The sequence below is a fragment of the Helianthus annuus genome, chromosome 1, assembly GCF_002127325.2.
Source record: "Helianthus annuus cultivar XRQ/B chromosome 1, HanXRQr2.0-SUNRISE, whole genome shotgun sequence".
Lineage (NCBI taxonomy): Eukaryota > Viridiplantae > Streptophyta > Magnoliopsida > Asterales > Asteraceae > Helianthus > Helianthus annuus.
The window spans coordinates 104,180,354-104,200,569 of record NC_035433.2 but is presented as its reverse complement, the minus strand read 5'-3'; the positions used below and the strand labels follow the sequence as shown (position 1 = coordinate 104,200,569).

The following is a 20,216-nucleotide window of genomic DNA, read 5'->3' as shown; positions in this document are numbered from 1 at the left end:
GAAATCGAAACTCTGGCGAGAGCGAAAATCGAGGAGTGGGACTAGTTAAACAAGGTGCGAGTATCACCTCTAACTTGATAACATCGTACCCTAACGTGGTTGGTACTTATCAAAAGATAAGGGTCCATTAGAGTATGAAATAGAAAACTCCCATCAAGGTTTGGATATCACTCCTAACTTGAGGGTAGATTTCGTGCAAAAATCAAAGTATAGCTGAGTGAAAATCATCACCAAGTGTGGGAATCACCCCTATCTTGATGAATCATTTCGATTGTATTGTAAGAGTGTCTTCAAAGCCTCCAAGTGTGTATTGTGTTAGCCTTAGGAAAGGCATGTATATTAAGAGTCCAAAAGAATAGAGGGAAGCAAAGAAGATAGAAAGGAAGTTGTTTTAAGCAACACATAGTGAATAAACTCTTAAACTATAGACTAGGCAAGGCATTCCTAATTCCCTATCGTTATGGCTCTGATACCAATCTTGTATCAGAGTACTCCTACTATAGACTAGGGAAAAGTATAGCAATTCTACCTAATTCACTATAGTTATGGCTCTGATACCAATCTGTCACACCCCAACCGATGGCGGAAACATCAGGATGAGATGAACAAATTGCTCAAAACAACATAACACTAAATGTGACAATATAAATTAAATTCATTTCATAAATTTCAAAGGAGAAATACATTGTTTTCAAACACATCACAATTCAAACAAAATAAATACTATGCTAAAATGGGTTTCTAGTTCCATCCTAGCTTGATTTCTTTATTTCTTGAACATCAACCTGCAATATGTATTAAAATAAAGTCAACAAAAAGCATGTTGGCGAGTATACAAGTTTTCATACATAGCATAGTACGTGTTTAAAATGTTGCTCATATCCAAATGTGAAATACAATATCATATTGACAGTATATACTCGAAACGATGTTACTCTATGTGTCCAAACCAAAGTTTAACGCAATTAACGTGCCTACGCAAAAGAGTATGGGTGGTTTTAACATAGATTAACCTAACAATACCCGTTAATATAACGGGAGGGGCGTTTCTCAACCTATAGCGCTACCATTGTTAGGGGAGGCTTGTACGAAGTTAATGAACACATAGTCATGAATGTTTACATTAGCATAACATGTCTAACATGATTAAAATGTATCACATAGGGTAAGGATAGAGTGTGCGTAAAATGTTTGATGTGATTGTGATGTTTGATATAGAATACATATTGCACCCAAAAGTGGAAAATAGAAAATGGGTCATGTATACTCACCTTGGATTGCGTTGCGTTTCTTGGTAAAGAATACGAGAGTGGATTGGATCCAATTGTTGCAAGAGAGTTACCCTAGTTATGATTTGGGAATTCGTTAATGATTAATATGATAACGAAATTTGTGGAACTAACGATAGTCTATGAAATTTCAAAGAACCAAAAGGACCTTATTTTAAGAAATATTAATAGTCATAAAATTTTTAATTTGTTTATAGAACAATAATTCTAATATAGGTTATTTATAGTAATAAATCTGATATACTCGTATAAAATTATTTATATATTACCAATACTCTTTGATATTATTAATAATATTAATAATTGGATTGGATTTATTATATAATAACAATGACAAATTCTGATTAATGATAATAATAATAATGACTGAGTTTTATTAATACTGATAATAATATTAGCAATAATAATATTAATGGCTGAATTTATACAATGCTAAATTATTATAATTGAATTTTTTTATAAAAATAATATTATTAACAGTTAGGTTTATTTAAATATAAAAAAAACTAAATATTAATACTAATACTAACTGAGTTTGTTAACAAACAATAACTAAAAGGTCCTTACTGTAAATCGGCAGTTGGCCGGACACAGGATCGGAAAGGTTACCGGTGGCACGGGTGACAGTCGTCTTCTCCGGTGATACTTCCGGCAAGGCAGCAGCGGTCCGGCGTGTTACTTTAATCCTGACGACACCTCGTAACTCCGGCTAGACCTTCCAAAGTTCAATTCCGGTACCGTGTAGACGATATGCGAAAGGTGATTGAACAGAAAAGGGTTGATGTATTTGCGGTCACGAGTGAATAAGGGGGTGTGAAGTAGAGGGTGACGACGGGGCTCGGTATTTATAGCGGATTCGTATTTACGGAAATCGGTGGTTGATTGAGCGAAGTATGGAATGAATTCGGTTGTTTGGTTGAAAATGGGAATGACTGATCGGCCATATGGAAACGAAATCAATCTATCAATTTGCGGAAGTCAGCGGTGCAGGAAAATGGAAATGACAGCGAGTTGTTTGCTGTTGGGCGGGAATTGGTTCAAAAAGGAAAGGCCGTAATCATAGCATAAAGTTAATATGTTTCCTGATTTGTTTGGATGTTGCATGCCCGCCCGAGTGGTTGAGTGTTCGTTTGTTAACTGATAGGTCGCGGGTTCGAGTCTCAATAAGGCCGGTCCTTTAAAGAAGGACCCCTTTTTGTTTAACTTTTTGTCACTTAACTGGACTAACTGAGTTTTCTAACTCAGTTAGTTATTCCCTTTACAAAATAAACCTACTTAACCTTTTTATTAACTAACTAACCTAGTTAATCCTTTCCTTTAATTCAATAGTAACCTAGTTAACGAACCAATTTATTAACATATTTTTTTTAAATAAATAATAATAAATCTCATAACCATTTGATTACTTAAAAAATATTAATTTGTTTATTAAATAATAATATAAATCTCATAACCATTTAATTACTTAAAAAATATTAATTTGTTTATTAAATAATAATATAAATTTTTGATTCAACCCAAATTTCTGGAAATTTACCGAATTAACTTACGAATTCCTGATTTTGTCTGATTTAGGGTAATCTCTTGATCACGCTTGTTTCGAGAGCTAAGATTAGAATATCTTTCCACTGTTTTTACGTGTTTGACATAGTTTGACGTGTTTTAACGTGTAATAACATAACATAGTATTAAAACAAGCATATGATCAAAACGATGCACTTTTTCATTATGATCCAAGTCTCGAAATACAAGATAGGGTAAAATGAGAGTACAACTGACTGAAATTAGAAAGTACAACCCATAAAGCTATAAATAGAAAGTTCAAAAATACGGAACGTTACAATGCTTGTATCATAATGCATAACATGATTTTAGAAGACGAAGGAAAAGCAATCTGCCAAAACTATTTTCCGGAAGATGTTGAAGGAACGCAAGCAACAATGGAGGAGAGAATCTTAAACGGCCAGTTATTGCGTTCTAGGGAGTTACACAACACGTTAAATGCGGATTTAGTCGAGCATGGTTGGGCAATTAGCCACATTAGACACCACGACGACGACCAAGAGGACTAAGAAGAAGAAGAAGAAGTTGGAGCTGGAGCCTTTGAAAACGAAGGTTTTGATGAAGGAGATAACGAAGAAGAAGAAGAAGAAGAAGAAGAAGAAGACGAAAACGACGATGAAGACATGTAGTCTAAAATATATATTTTATTGTAATGTCTTTTTAATTATTGTAATGTTTTTTTAAATATAATTAAAAAAATTTTGTTTTTAATTTTTATAAATTTAGAAATTAATTGAAAAATATTAAAAAATTAATAATTAAGTAATGGTTATGTTTGGTGTTATCCGGTGTTACCACTACACCTCTTAGTAATATAACCCCCATAAGGCCACCCGGGGTGGATAGCTTTTAGCACGTGATGAAGATTTATAACGAGTCATACAAGGGCGCCGGTCACCACCATCACGCGTTAACTTGACAACGCGTGGCCACTATCACGCGTTGTATATTCAACTTGTTTGTTGTTTGTGAATGATTTGATGATGGAGATGAGTGTCTGGTGAGTGATAGGCATTTACACTAAAAACCATCACTAGTGATGGAATAAAGCTCGATGACATGGCGAAAATTAATTGTATGTTGTGAGTGATAAGTGAGTAGTGAGTAATGACCACCTCTACCCCCCTAACCCCCACTCTTACCATTTATCACATAACCCCCACCAAAGAAGGTTATGTAGTGTTCCCATTACGGGTGGTCTAAGTTCACCATAAATATTTTTGTAGGGACACAATCAAGTCTAGAATGCTAATAAACCCATGGGAAACCCCAAAAATCCTCTACACATGTACGAAATTACAGAAAAAAAAATCCGAACAAAGATTATCTATAATTAATATAAAATTGGTTATTTTTTTTTCTAAAAATGTAATTTAGAAGGTATTAATATCTAAATGATTAGTCAAATTATTATATCTATATCTATACTCTATAATAAAAGAAACCTATTTTGGGACACATGTCACTTCCTCATGCTTTCTCACCTTATTTCCTAATTATCTATTTTAAATAAATTAAATAAATAACAATAATAATTTCTCAACTTATATCAAATATATCAAATAATTAATAACATCGTAAATAATAATTTATCATCTTATATCAAATATATCAAACTAACTAATAATATCGTAAATAATAATTTCTCACCTTATACCAAATATATCAAACTAATAATATCGTATATCCTCTTTCCTTCCTCATAAAAATTTTTTATGTAGAAACCCTAATTCCAAAATCCTCGATCGTATCATGGCAGTGGCAACAACCAACTGGTCCACGGCGGCAGATGTAGTGGTGTACGATGGTAATGGCCTGAACTATGGCGGCGAGTGGTTGCGTTGGCTGTGTGACGGATCTAGCAAAACAAACAGATCCAAAACAAAACGCCAATGAAAATTGATGCAAATCTGATGTGAATTTGATGATAATATGAACATATCTCCGGTTGAATTTCTTCTCTCCGATGGATGATTTGTAGCGGATGATCGCCATACTTAGAGGTGGGCATAGGTAGCCGGAGAGAGTTCATGTTCTTTTTGATTTCCCAATAATTTATTTATCCTATACTCATGATGATATTAGGAATTCGAATTTGATTCTTCAATATTAATTCTCCAATTCCATTTTTCTTTAATTTTATTTCAATTTATTGATTCGATTAAACGCACTTTCGAAAAAAAAAACCATGGAAGAAAAAGGTCAACAGGGAAAAGATCGAGTCTCTCCTGCTTCAATGTCGGGTATGTATTTGTTTCTTTTTTGTGCGTTTGTTTAGTAATAATAATGTGAAATTTGTTTGTTGATTTATAGGGGAAAAGAATCTGATGTGAATTTGATATAATATGACCAGATCTCCGGTAACAATTTGTATTACTCAGGACCTGCAAGGTGTTATCGTCAGATCAAGAAGAAGCCCTATCCAAAATCTCGCTACTGCCGTGGTGTTTCCGATCCTAAAATTAGGATCTATGCCGTCAAAAGATTATCGTCTCTAGGAAGTGGCTCTAGGAAGTGGTATGAGATCAAATTTAACTCTTCTGCTGCATACCATATGATGTAACAGATTATCTTTTTCATGAATTAGTGCCTTAATGTTTGTTATGTTGTTGCAGGGGATTCACCAAGTTCAGCCGTAAGTGTTAAATAAATATCAAATTTGTTGTTTAATTTTATTATAAGAATAGCATTCAATAATAGACTTTCGTTGTGCTATTAAATAATAATAATATTAAAAAATAATTTAACTAAATCTTATATAGATAAAAGTAAAGATTTTTTCCAACTTTGAATTAATAATAAAAAAAGAAATCGATATCTCTTGATTCTAGATAAAATCTGTTTTATCAACTTTGAATTAATATTAATAATAATATATATTCTTTGTATTAATTTCTCGATATATCTTGATCATTAATAAAAGAAATCAATATCTCTTGATCATTAATAAAAGTTATCAGTTTTATGAAATTCTAGATAAATCAGTTTTTAATTTAAATATTCTAGATGAAATCAGTTTTATCTAAAGTTATTATAAAATAAATTTTTATAAAATTCTAGATAAAATCAGTTTTATCTAAAGTTATTATAAAATCAGTTTTAAAAATTCATGATAACTCAAAAAAAAAAAAACATTTTCTTTCTATACATCTTTACCCTTATAAATAGTAGACTTAATCATTCTAAACAATCAGAGCTCATTCTAAACAATCAGACATGGAAGGGAGAAGCCTAATCTATTTGAATGATATTGATGGCAAAACAACAGCTTTTACGATAAAGGTAAAAGTACTTAGGCTTTGGGGAAAACCAAATCCCAAAAAGGTTGGTGAGATATGGGCTATTGAGATGGTGCTCATAGATGAAAAGGTACATCTTTAACGACTTTAATTCGTTAATACGTATTTACTTAAGGATTTTTTAAGTTTTTTTTTAACATACATTATTTTTCATTATAATGTCAGGGACGAAAGTGCAAGCCACTGGCAAGGGTCCGTATGAAGCTGGTGATGGAGATGGTTTAATTACTAATGTGTTTTACAAATTTCGAAATTTTAAAAAGCTCTTATTTGTATTTTTATCATTAACTGGTCAAAGCTTTATATATATTGTATTTGTAACTAATAATATTAGTTTTGTGTTACGAGATAGTTTGGTTTATCATGTAAAGACATACCCCTTATAAGGCTTGATTTTTTATATTAAATATAATAAAAATAACTGAATAATTTATTCATGAACTAAAATAGTTTTATATTTGTAAAAATAATCTTATATGTAAAATACACCTTAAACGACCTGTAAGCACATGATAATTAGAAGATTTTTAGAGGTAGCAAGACATTTTGCTATTATATTTGTTTTCAATGGCGAGTTGGAGTCTATTAATGTATGCACTAATGGTTTACACCATCTTTCATGTAATAAAGCATATTATGGAATACGCTCACAGTAAATTTGTTTCTACTTCAGTTTATGCTCATTTTTATTTAACTATCTAAATCAACATATTACAGACAAGGAAGATTGTTGGCTTTGGAGGAACAGTCTAGATGAAGAATACTCTGTTCAACATGTGAAGATGGCGGTGAACATGCAGGATAGTACAAACCAACAGTTTTCGAGATTTCATTGGAATAGCTGGGCCATTCCGAAAGTAAACCTGTTTGTTTAGAGAGCTAACTTAGATAAAAGTTTTCATATATATTGTCATTATTTAATGTAATATATGTAATTTCTTTTGTGTTTTTTATTTTTATTTTAGACTTATGATTTGTATCATTTAATTGTACAGCCCGTGTAATACACGGGTTATAACCTAGTATTATATATTTTCTTCGTATACTAATAAACGAAAATCTTTTTGTACACGTGTCATTCTCTGATGCCTCCTCCCTTTTAATAATAGTATTGGATATTAATTTTATACACAAAATATAATATAATATTAATTAATATAGTTAGAGATAAACGTCTAAATTCAAATTTAATTAATAATTATCTATAACAAAATAAATGTATCAAACAATATAATAAGTATAATATTATTTAATATAGTTAGAGATCAAACGTATAATTTCAAAATTAGTTGATGGTAAATTACTTTTTGAGTCCCTATGTTTTAGTGGTTTTAACTACTTGAATTCAAAATCAAAAAGTTTAACACTTTGAGTCTCTAATCGCTCATTCACACCCTCTGTAAAAAATTCAAAAAACCTTTTATAAGGTTGAGTTCTCTAAGTTCTCACAACTCGTAGAAGTTTTCATTTTACCCTAACCATATATATATGTTAGGATAAAATATATTATTTGGATATAAACAATAATTACTAATAAAGTATCAAATCACATGCACAAGTAACGAAAATATAACTGTTCTTTATTTTTACTAATTTATCTAAATAAATCATTTCATTAATAAGGATTATATACAAGTTTATAATTTACATTTTTCGTCACTCAACCCGTGTAATACACAGGGTTGTAAACTAGTTATATAATATAACAATTGTTAAACAATCTTAGGAATAGTGTATAGCTTGGAAAAAAATCAAATGCTAATTACCATTCTGTCATCTTGTATCTATATGTTATTAAAGGCTTGAGGCTTAAAATCCTACGAAAGGTTATCTTGGCTTTTTGAGCCTTTTACTTGCATAGTTTTTTTTTTTTTTTTTTTTTTTTTTTTTTTTTTTTTTTTTTTTTTTGAATGAACGGCCAACAAACTCAATCCCAAGCACTCTTGGGGCACCCACTGGACAAACGGAGTACTCCGAGAGTAACCCGAGTCCACCACCAATTCCGGGGAAAACCCGGTAACCCACCCGCCCGTAGGCACGACGGTGAAATTACTGGTAAAACCCGTTTGGCTCAAGGATCCAACCCAGGTTTCCCTGGGTCTCCTATCATTGCCCACCAGTGCCTCACTCTGCACCAAGTGGGAGTCGAACCTGCATCTCTTAAGAGAAATGCAAGTCTTCCACCACTTGATCTAGAGATCATTGGCACTTGCATAGTGTTTTTACTTCTTGGTTTATGTTTTTATAGAATTATTTAAAGTCTAGAAAAATAAATTTATTATATTATATACTATAACATAAATATAACCGCACAATAATGATTGTTAAATTTATTTATTTACTTTTAGTGTCCAACCTATTATTATTTTTTTGGACGTCGTGTCCAACCTATTATATTAGTACTAATCATTTTTTATTTTATAAATTGTTGTATATATCATTACAGCATGCTTACTCTTTGTCTACGATTCGATAAAAGTTTAATTCGAATGTGTCTTTTTAGTTGCTTTTTGTTCTTTACTATGACGAGCTGAACCACTACCGTTTGAGAAACATCGATATTGGTGAAGTATTCGTTTTTATAGTTTTTATGATATATCCCAATAGAGTATATCTTTGTATCATAAACTATAGCGAGTGCCGATATTTTTTTCAAATGTGTATATCTCTTTTCGATTGTTGTAGCAAGTGCTGAAATCGTACCAACACTGTAACCAAACAAACCGTATTGATACTGACCGAAACCCGCAGCGGAGCGCGGAGAATACCATTAGTTTAAGAACATAACATGTTGCTTTTAATTTGATTATTTCTTTCAGAAACATAACCATATCAATGGTATTTTAGTTTAAAGCTAAGAGGATGGACCATTATTAATTTCAAAATCAACTTAGCGATGCAAATGATTACTTTTATATACCTTTTTAGTTTTTACGTGGACATATCATATATATGGGGGAGATCACTTATCTATTAACAAGTTGGTAATTTTATATATTTTCACACATGAGTATGAGACATACTTATAAAAACATGTGTAGATTCATATTCTACGAAAATTGCATTTAAAAAAAATGTTTTATCATATTTTCTTGTAAAAATTCATCTACTATGATAATATTTTCGCAACTAATGTAAAAGCATGGATGATTCAGCAGTGAATATCATATATGTAAGCATATTGGTGTACTTATCGATGAATACAATAAAAATAAGGATTATTGGATTTTATTACTATCAAATATTAGGAAGTAGAGGCGCTCATCATTCACCACACACTATTAAAATCATTCATAAAAAAAAAAAACAAAATTGCATCATCAACTTCTTCATGCGTGAAAATCTCAACGCGTTATATGTTCCACACGTTAGTGTTTGAATAGTGTTATTGGTGATATTATGCTAACATTTTGTGAATTACTAATGACTACATGTGCATCTACTCCTAAAAGACAAAAGGGGAGCCAAAAACCCCTCAACATGAGTGATAGAACACATCAAGTGTTAAGTTGGGAGCGGTGGGAGCTAAAGTGATAAATAAAAGTAATAGCAGCCGATACTTAATAGTTAAGAATGATAAAATCCAATAACCCAAAAAAAAAGTTGTGGGAATCATACACAGCCTGTTTTAATTTATTGTCATGTCATCCCTTTAAATTGTCAATTCATACGTATTCCCTATTTTTCACACTTCAAAACAAACACGAGCCGGGTACTAACAAATAATGTCACACAACAATGGCAAATCATCTCATCTTTTGTTTCAAGCAACGTAGACCAAATAACTGATATGAGAAAAAAAAGGTAAGCAACAATAAAATTGTGAATTACGTATACGTAAATATACAAGAGGAATAAAAGACATACCTATGAAAAGATCAAACAAATAATTATTCTCAATAGCCTTCTTAAGTTGCTTGATCTTTCATTCGTCATGTTCAAGCTAGCAAATTGTAGTCTTCTCTACATTTGATGCGAAGGAGACATGTCATGTACCATTTTATTACATAATCTATCACTGCAAGAAAGAACGACCAAATGTAATATCATTCTGGCTATCAATAAGCTCATTTCAACCCAATACCTCACTCAGACCACCCCACTTAAGGACTGTTGTTAAAAAACTTATTTAAGAATTATTTAAGAATGGAGAAAGGTTATTGTACAAGAGTAATGAAGTGTACCTCACTCAGACCACCCCACTTAAGGATTGTTGTTAAAACTATTTATTTAATGTTGGATCTACAAAACAACAGATGATATCCAAAAGCCAAAGCATGATCCACTGATCAAGAAATAACCAAAAGATTGAACCAATTTCTCCAATGTAACAGTACTTTTCTTGTAACGGTGTTTAGACTAGTTAGACTGGAGGGTGTGGTATAAAGCTCTTAGGGGCTTTATCACGCCACCTCACCGCTACGTCACACAAGCCCAATCCTTTAACTTTCATGTTGTGGTTTAAAGCTGTAACACCCCGACCGCGTAATACAACAAACCGCGGCGGAAACGTCGGGGAGTCATGTCACACAATCATTGTTTCACAACGCATGGTATTTGAAGTTTCGTTTTATTTTGTTGATAAACTCATTGTTTTGATACAAACCAAATAAATACAAACAATTGTCTTTCAAGTTTTAAAGTCACTAAGGCTCGCGTCCATCCTATGTGAAGCAAGTAATCAACAATCATCACATAATAGAACCTGAAACATATGTAAAAACAGTTAGCATAAAAAGCTGGCGAGTACATAGGTTTTGTATGTCAAAATTCATGGCTTTGAATTCATATTGCAATACCTCGTCCAACCTCGAGAGTCGACGAGTGTAATCCTTGAAATCAAAAAGTGTTTGATATTGCAATATATATTTTATCAACTTTATAAGTTGATATAAGTAAAACAAAGTCATTGTTGCCATGAATCTTGACCGAAAATATTTGTTTTGTAAATCCAAGTAGTAAATCGTCTTGAAAGTAAACACGGTATGGTTTATATCTTTAAGTAAACATCGTTGCGTGACATCATTTGAAAACATTCATTCAAGTGATCTAGATAACGCTACGACATGTAATGTGATAAAAGCACTTATATATAGGAAGTATTAGCGGCGTATCCACCATGCTTTTATCACATTTCACCCGTCTCGTTATCGAATCACTTACCATAAACCAATCGTCCAAATCGTCCTTGTTTAAAACCAAATTATCATTCGTCCGCGTTATAAACAAATCGTCAATCGTCCTTGTTATAAACCAATCGTCATTGTCCGTGTTATAAACAAATCGTCAATCGTCCTTGTTTAGGGAGAAAGTGTATTGTACAAAATGTCATAAGGTACGAAGCGTACGCTGTGGCAAGTTCGCATGTTATAACCCCTGAAAGGAAATCTCGCATGTTGAAAAAAAACAAAGACCGCATGTTAAAAAAAATTCGCATGTTGATATTGTATTTCGTATGCAGCGTACATTAAGACAATATGTACAATAACCGGCCTATATATATATATATATATATATATATATATATATATATATATATATGATAAAAGCATCAATAAAATGTGAATTATACGTATTTATGTATGAATAGGGTCAATGATAAAAGCATCAATTAAATATGAATTGTACATGATATGTATGAATAGGGTTAATGATAAAAAGCATGCTTGCTTTTGGTGTCATATCTTTGGCCTTGAAAAGCAAAACATTTCGGTGGAAAACAATATATACTTAAAGCTAAAGAAAACAATCAACTCTCGGCAATCAATGGCGCTTTAATATTGCACTTGAATATTTCATCATTCTTAATATGGTAAATAATTTTAATTGGCTAGAGGGTGTGGAGTTATGGTTGGGACATAATTCAACATGTAGAAATATGAATTGAAGGCTACATCACTCTCTCGTCTAATCCACCATTGTTTACATGGATTAAATCATGACAATCATGATCCTCTTTTTTATTTTTTCAAGAAATCATTTTTTTTTCTTTAGCCAAAGATAATTAAAATAAATAAGGGAATAGTAGTTTGGATAATGATCAGACCGTGAGAGTAGTGGTTTTAGATTGTAAATTTAAGATGACTGACATGACAGTGATGTGAAGGGTTATGGTGGTTAATAATTCCAAAAGGAAGATATTAAAGGTGAGCGACAAAATACAAATTTAACTATCATATGAATACAAGAACCAAAGAAATTGAACAATTGAATTTGAAGTTCAAAATAAAGTTTCCATTAATCACAAAATCACTTAACTATATTACAAAGAAACAGACTTTATTAATGGCACTAACAAATTTTCCTTCGATTGTGTTGGGAATCACGTGGCACCCATGTGCTTATAGACTAAACTAAACTTTTCGTCCTTCATATCCAATCCACAAGCCTCTTGGTAGTGTTCTTCTCATGCGTTAAATATAAAAGTTTATCATTCATATAATTGTTTATAGAAACCCCTACATATATTAAAGAACCAATTTTTATAAAAGGATAGTTTTATAAACTAGAGTTAAAGAAAGCAAAATCAGAAAAGAATCTTCTTTCAACACTAAATTTTCAAAGTAAAGAATAGGACAAAATGATTTATTTAAACCGCTTGAGGTAATTGCCACATATTTTGGAAACCACCGCTAATGGCTTTATAGCCCTAGTGACATCTTAGAGGTGTGATAAGGTTTTGAGACGAGTAGGTCTGATGTTCAATTCCCACAAGGGGTTTTTCCATATTTATTGTTTTTATCTCATGTATTGATGTATAAGCATTATGCCTCGGGGCGATTTATATGATCGGATGGTTCCGTTGGTGGCACGATGATACTCTAGTGGTCCGTCAGTGATCCAAATTTGCCCGTTAAAGAAAAACTGGAAACCACCAATGTTTTTTTTATATCTTGTTTCAAAGGAAATATGTTTATTTGAACAAGTATCTGTTATACTTTTCTGGGTCTAACTCGCACAGTTTGTGGCTGATTTCTTTCGTTGTCTAGACATGAAAAATAGTTTTAGAGATGGCTTGATTACTATAATCATCAAAGTCCGTAGATTTCGACGGCCATGTGAACATCACCAAGTTTATCTTCATCAAGCTGAACATTGTCACCAACTAGGGCTGTAAACGAACCGAATGTTCAGCGAACAGTTCGTGAACCGTTCGGCAGGAAGTTCGTTTATGTTCGTCCGTTTAATAAACGAACGAATATGAACAAGAAATTTCTTTCGATTAGTTAAATGAACGAACATGAACAGAGGTCTCGTTCGTTCGATTGTGTTCGTGAACGTTCGGTAAGATGTTCGTGAACATTCGTACATATGCGTTCGTTTATGTTCGTATGTTTGTGTTTTAATTAAAGATTTTTGTACTTTCATATATTTTATCTATACTTTTTATATTATTAAACTTTTATTTATTTTATTACCCTAACAATTAAACTAGAAAACCCTTTTTCACATTGTTTATACACCATTTCCCTTTCTTTTTTCATTATTTACATCAGCGAATACGATTGACCTCTACTCCACAATAAGGGATTCAAGTTCCAGTGATACTCTCTGGGCCATCTACCTTTATCCTTCGTCGCGTTCGCCAAATTTATTTGTGTTCGTGAACCGTTCGTGAACACGCTCATTTCCTTAATGAACGAACGCGAACATAACATCTCGTTCGGTAAGTATTCATGAACCATTCGTGAACACATTTATTTCCTTAACGAACGAACACAAACAAGGCCTTGTTCGTGTTCGTTCGGTTCGTTTACAGCCCTATCACCAACTTGACCTTCCTCAACTCCAGCATCATCAACATCAATATCATCAACATTTGATTCTAAGAAAAAACCTTAGCGTTCGTTTTGTGGAATATAACAGAATTGGAATTAGAATTTGCGTAAGAATTGAAATTTGATTTGGAATTTGGGTGTTTTCGTTTCTCATAATGAAATTGAATCTAGATGGAATTGTAATGTAGATTTTGTTCTTATGTTGTTGTTCAATTCCAATTCATTCTTTTGTTGAAACTGAGAACATAAGAAATTTTGAAATCTACATTCTAATTTCATCTAGATTTCATTTCATTCTATAAAACGAACACTACCTAAGGCTTTCTATTGATAAATCTATCTACAACCCTACTTTGAGATCTTATTAGTTCTTTATATATATATATATATATATATATATATATATATATATATATATATATATATATAGGGAGAGGATAATGAGAAAACTACATATAAATGAGAAAACTAAAAAAGCCTAAAAACCAAGCCAAATTTTTATTTATTTATTTTTTTACAATTTTTTAATAAAATTTCGCTACTTTTTATGTATAAAAAAACTTTTTTTTTTAAAAAAAAACTTGTACTGCACATATGCATTATATGTGTACTTATGTGCATTATATGTCTAAAGTTAGATTTTGAGTTTAGTTTAGCTTTTAGGGTTAGATTTTTTGGAGATTTAGGTTTAGGATTAGATTTTTGGGTGCGAGGGGAGGGGGTTTAAGTTTTTTGGGGGGTGCGTGTGTGTGTGTGTGGGGGGGGGGTTAGGTTTTTTCGAGGTTTAGTTTAGTTTTTTTTAGGGGGGTGGGGGGTTTAGGCTTTTGGTGGGAGGGTAAATTTAGGTTTTTTGGGGGGGGGGGTGGGGGTAGGGGATTTAGGTTTTTGGGGGGTGTCGGTGAAGGTGGTTTAGGTTTTTCCGTATTATTGAACATGTGCAGTACAATATTTTTTTTTAAATTATATATAAAAGTAGCGAAATTTTATAAAAAGTTGTAAAAAAAGTAAATTTTGGTATGTTTTTAGTTAGTTTTTTGGTTTTCTCATTTAAAGTATTTTTTCCATGATCCATTATATATATATATATATATATATATATATATAGAGTAGGGTTCGCACGGAAAGTGTGTTTTTCCTAGAAAGTCTAGGAAGCGATCTGGTCCATCCGATTGGTGTGTTTAATGGTTGAGATTAAATCAATGGCAATCTTGTAATATTTGAGTTTAATTAATTGATTATTTTAAATGAATAGGGGCAAATTTGTCAAATGACCTTTTTTTAAATCAATTAGATAACTGCAATCCCTACTTTCATGGGATTTTCCCTCTCTCTCTCTCCATTATTGATTTGATTTTCTCTCTTTCTCTCTCCAATCCAACCCTAAACATAATAAAACCTGCGATCTCTACTCCCCTTTGCTGTTGGCGACGCAAAACAGGATCCAAAAGCATTCAGGTTTCGGTTCCAAGGCTTGTTGATACCCCTTTTCTTCACTAGGTATTCATATCTTGTGTTGTGATTAACGTTCTTGTAGTGCATATATGTTTTCGGTCTTAATCTGCTTGTAACTTGGCTGTGTTTTTTCTGTTTGAATTGATGATTGTAGAGAGGCATGTAAAACACAGCGTCAAGAATCTGCTTGCTGTTAAAACACAGCGTCAAGAATCTGCTTGCTGTTAAAACACAGCGTCAAGAATCTGCTTGCTGTTAAAACACAGCGTCAAGAATCTGCTTGCTGTTAAAACACAGCGTCAAGAATCTGCTTGCTGTTAAAACACAGCGTCAAGAATCTGCTTGCTGTTAAAACACAGCTGTATGAATCTAAATGATAAAACACATTTGTATGAATCTGCTTGCTGTTAAAACACAGCTGTATGAATCTGAATTGCTGTTAAAACACAGTTGTATGAATTTGAATGATAAAACACATTTGTATGAATCTGCTTGCTGTTAAAACACGGTTGTATGAATCTGAATGCTAAAACACAACTGTATGAATCTGCTTGCTGTTAAAACACAACTGTATGAATCTGAATGCTAAAACACAACTGTATGCATCTGCTTGCTGTTAAAACACAACTGTTTGAATCTGAATGCTAAAACACAACTGTATGAATCTGCTTGCTGTTAAAACACAGCTGTATAAATCTGAATGTTAAAACACAGTACCAAGAACATGCTGATAGATTCCAGCAAGAAAACGAAGGAATGGTTGATATTAAGTGAGATCAAAAATCGAAAACAAAAAATTCCGAAATTTATGGATAGTTAGTTATTGAAGATAATTTCCTAAAATAAAAATAGATTGTGAAAGTACATAAATGCCCTTTTAGATAAAATCCTTCAATGCCACATGTCGCGTTCTTATTGCTTCCTAGACTTTCTAGGAAAAACACACTTTCCACCCAACTCCTACTCTATATATATATATATATATATATATATATATATATATATATATATAGGGTAAGGTTCAAATGAAATCCACTAGTTATTCGTTCTCATACTTTCCACCGTTTTCTCTAAATCCTGACCCTATATATATAGGGTCAGGATTTAGGGAAAACAGTGAAAAGTGTGAGAATAGTGAGAACGCTTATGGATCGTCAGATCAAAACAATCTATGGACTAGATGGCGCGGTGACGTTTTCGTAAATAACATCAATTTTATTAAGTGGACGCGCTTCATTAAGGGTAAAAAAGTCTTTTGACTTCTCCACGCAAAACGCCAAACTCATGAATAAAACGCAATTAAATTCCCGCCTTAAAATATAGAGCACAAATCCTCCTAATCTAAACGCCATTAAATATAAAACGCCAAACTTTGTTTTTAAACGATGAAGCTGAACAAAGAGTAACTGAAACGACGGAACTTAATTACTAGCATTTATTATTATATAATCCCGCCTAAAATACTCGCCAAAAACATCCTATATAATTAACATCTCAAACCTTCCAATGACCACACCAAACCCAAAACGCCATATTTTACTATATACCATTCATCTTAGAAACGCCAAAAACCCAAACATCAAAGATTCCAATCGATGTTTCTTTTGAGATACATTATTTTCTCGGTTAACTTTAACTCAATGTAATGGGCAAAATCCTTATGTGGGGATATTGTCCATATCATTGATCAAAATCTTATTGAGTCTATCCTCAATATAAACGCCAAAACACACAAAAACCACAAAATTGCAAAACGTCATTTCTTGGGGATTCAATTTTGTTCTCAATAAAGTTTAGCTGAATGGGGTGGACAACATTGTTAGACATCTTTCTTAACTGAGGATTAACAATGTTGTCCATCTCGTTCAGCAAAACATTATTGAGTTTAGCATGACCAAAATTAGAGGTTTAAGGTACTTTTATTTAGTGGCGTTTTTTTTTTTTTTTTGCGTTTAGTTTGCTTGTCTGATGTTTATTGTTTGTTGTGTAACTTCGAAGTAACATGTTATGAACAATAAGTAGAAAAAAAGATGAAAAAATGCTATATAAGAGATATAAAATGCCAAATTCCAATCTGTGTGTGTTCTGTAAGAATGAAAAATACAAAACGCCAAACTACTCTTCACTTGCTCTCGAAGACCTTGTCGATTTTTTTTAATTACAGCCTTTTTATGCATGTCGATGCGTAGTGTCCATAGCCTTTGCAATTCTAACACTGTCTTTCTTTGGCCCCGGGTTTCAACTTTGATTTCATTTTCTTGATTGCTATCTCATGTTTAGATTTTAGGCGCTTCCGAGATCCAAAACCTTTGGACTTATACCCAACAGGAACTCTTATCGGATTCTTGTCGTTTTTATTTTGACCGGTTATCTCGACAAATCTATCCCTAGTACTAGCAGGAAGAGCAACAATCTGCGTGTCTTGAACCTTCTTTATATAAGATTGAACATGATACTTGTATAAGGATAGCTCCTCTTTATTACCAGATAACGGTTCAAAGTATACTCCGTTGAAAAAATAATCTCTCACACCATACTTTGCACATCGGGATCAAGCTCGGTCATATATTCACGACTAATTGAGTATTCGAAAGAGCAGTTTGGGGAAGCCTCTTTACGCCATCTATTCAAAATGTATTGTTTTGGAAATTCCCTAATGTCCAAACTTCTCAAGACATAGAATATATGTCTACATAGCAAACTAGACTGCTCAAAACGCCTGCATGAGCAACTGCATGTCCAATCAGACTTACGGTACATTACCTGAAAAACGCCAAAAACAATATCTCTATAACGCCATGAAGAGAATTTTGTATAAAAAATAAAAAAACAAAAACGCCATGTACAGAAAACAAATTAAATGTTATAATAGAATATGATAAACGCCATGTACAGAAAACGCCATATAAAAACAAAAACGCCATTGTTTACCTCATATAAGGATGTACAAGGCTGTTGGAAATCATTTATGTAAAACTTAACAAACCCATCGGGCTGATCTTCATAACGTTGATTTATGCAATATGCAATTCCGATTAGCTCAACTTGAACGTCACAAAAAATATTTTTCGTGTATATGTCAGCAGCTTGGCCCTCCAACACTTGGTAATTACTCTTCAACTGGGAGCGTTTGTATCGAGATTCATGATCATTTTTCCTGTGCGTGTGACATTGTGCTTCTATTGCAGTTTCGTAATGAGTCATGAACTCAACAAGAGTAGCTTTTGAATTGCATACTTGACAAAAAAAAATGATCCTCACTCTCCGGCCTCGATGTCGTTCGCATAAGGCCCGACAGCTCTTCCATTCTATGGTATGCAGGGATCCAAGATTCCCTGAGTGCAAAAATATCAGATAGCCAGTCATTATCTGCTAAATTGAACTCTCCGATAACCACTTCCCATTCTGATTTTTACTCTTCGGGTATAAGAATATCCGTCCGCACAGCACCACAAATACGTTCTTTGAAATTGGTGGAATTGCATAGCCTAACACCAACCTATATATAACACGAAAACGCCATGTAAAAAAACATATATATATATATATATTACACACAGACAAACTTGCATGAAAAATAGTAACGGCGTTAAGAACGCGAAACATAAAAATAAGGAAATCAACCTTCAAAGAAAGTTTATGCGTCACTGCCACATGCATAACAGATGCCTCATGTCAACAAATACAGTAGAAATAGCCTTCTTCATTGCTGGATCTTGGTTAGTGACAACAACTTTTGGTTGAGAACAAATAGCTTTTAGAAAAACTCTCAACAACCAAATATACATATCAGCAGTTTCTGACGCCAATAATGCAGCACCAAATGTAACATTGCAATGGTGATTGTCTATACCAGTGAACGGTACAAACACCATAGCATATCTGCATATGAAAACGCCATAAGAAATGAAACATAATAAAACGCCATTTCATGTAAACTCTGAAAAATGCCAATGCATGTAACCATTGAAAACGCCAAAAGAACAAAAAAAATTGAATTTTAAAGTATTACTTGTTGGAACGATACGTGGCGTCAAACGAAATCACATCACCAAACACGTGGTAATTGCGTTTGGCTTGATCGTCACACCAAAAGAGTCCCTTCAAACGATTGTCTTCGTCTGTGAAGTAGTCGTACGAGAAATTAGGCTGGGACTGTTTTTTCGTCCAAATGTCTCACAACCATCTCAATGTCGTATTCCCCTATAAACAAGTTAATTTGCCTCTTGTAGTTCTTAAATTCAACTTTACTTGCATCGACGTCTTCAAAACTGCCAAAACAAGTCTTCATAACATTAAACGCCTTGACTGGGCCCAAATTCAACTTAGACATGTTGTGTATAACATGCTTCTGGAGTTGAGTGAGGTGTCGTTCAGTTGGAAGGAAATGCATATCAGGACGTTCAACAAGATCATGGTTGTGCTGCTCAACAAACTTATAAACCTTCCATGATCCAGCCTCAAAAATTACACATAATAGTGCACCACAATCAGTCCTCTTTGAAAAGTTGGATCGCACTAACCGTTCCTTTTGATTGGAGTCCAACGTATCAACATTCTTGTCCTTATATATCCCAGCTCTCGTACACATGTACTACTTAATATGTCTTACACCTTTGGCGTTTATCTTTTCAGTCCCTTTCCTGACTGAAAAACCACAAGCCTTGGCATATGTAACATACATTGAATAACAATCATCGAGGCTTGTGAATGTCATGTCCATTCTGGGCTTTATTTCTTTACTAACGTCAGGAATGATAAATGGTAAACCAGTTTTGGGACAAAACCTTTCACTCGAGGAAACACATTCGTCTGAGAAAACACAGTGAGGAACA

General features: G+C 33.0%; 1 protein-coding gene across 1 annotated transcript; it reads right to left on the bottom strand.

Moving 5' to 3' along the window:
- Positions 1 to 17,590: 17,590 nt before the first annotated feature.
- On the bottom strand, positions 17,591 to 19,972 carry LOC110927717 (protein FAR1-RELATED SEQUENCE 2-like). The gene is made up of 7 exons (XM_022171175.1): positions 19,605 to 19,972; positions 19,068 to 19,263; positions 18,798 to 18,880; positions 18,619 to 18,716; positions 18,313 to 18,560; positions 17,914 to 18,144; positions 17,591 to 17,809 (listed from the first exon to the last, which is right to left on the bottom strand). Exons 1-7 carry the CDS (start codon positions 19,970 to 19,972, stop codon positions 17,591 to 17,593), a joined length of 1,443 nt encoding a protein of 480 aa, XP_022026867.1.
- Between the last annotated feature and the right edge of the window lie 244 nt (positions 19,973 to 20,216).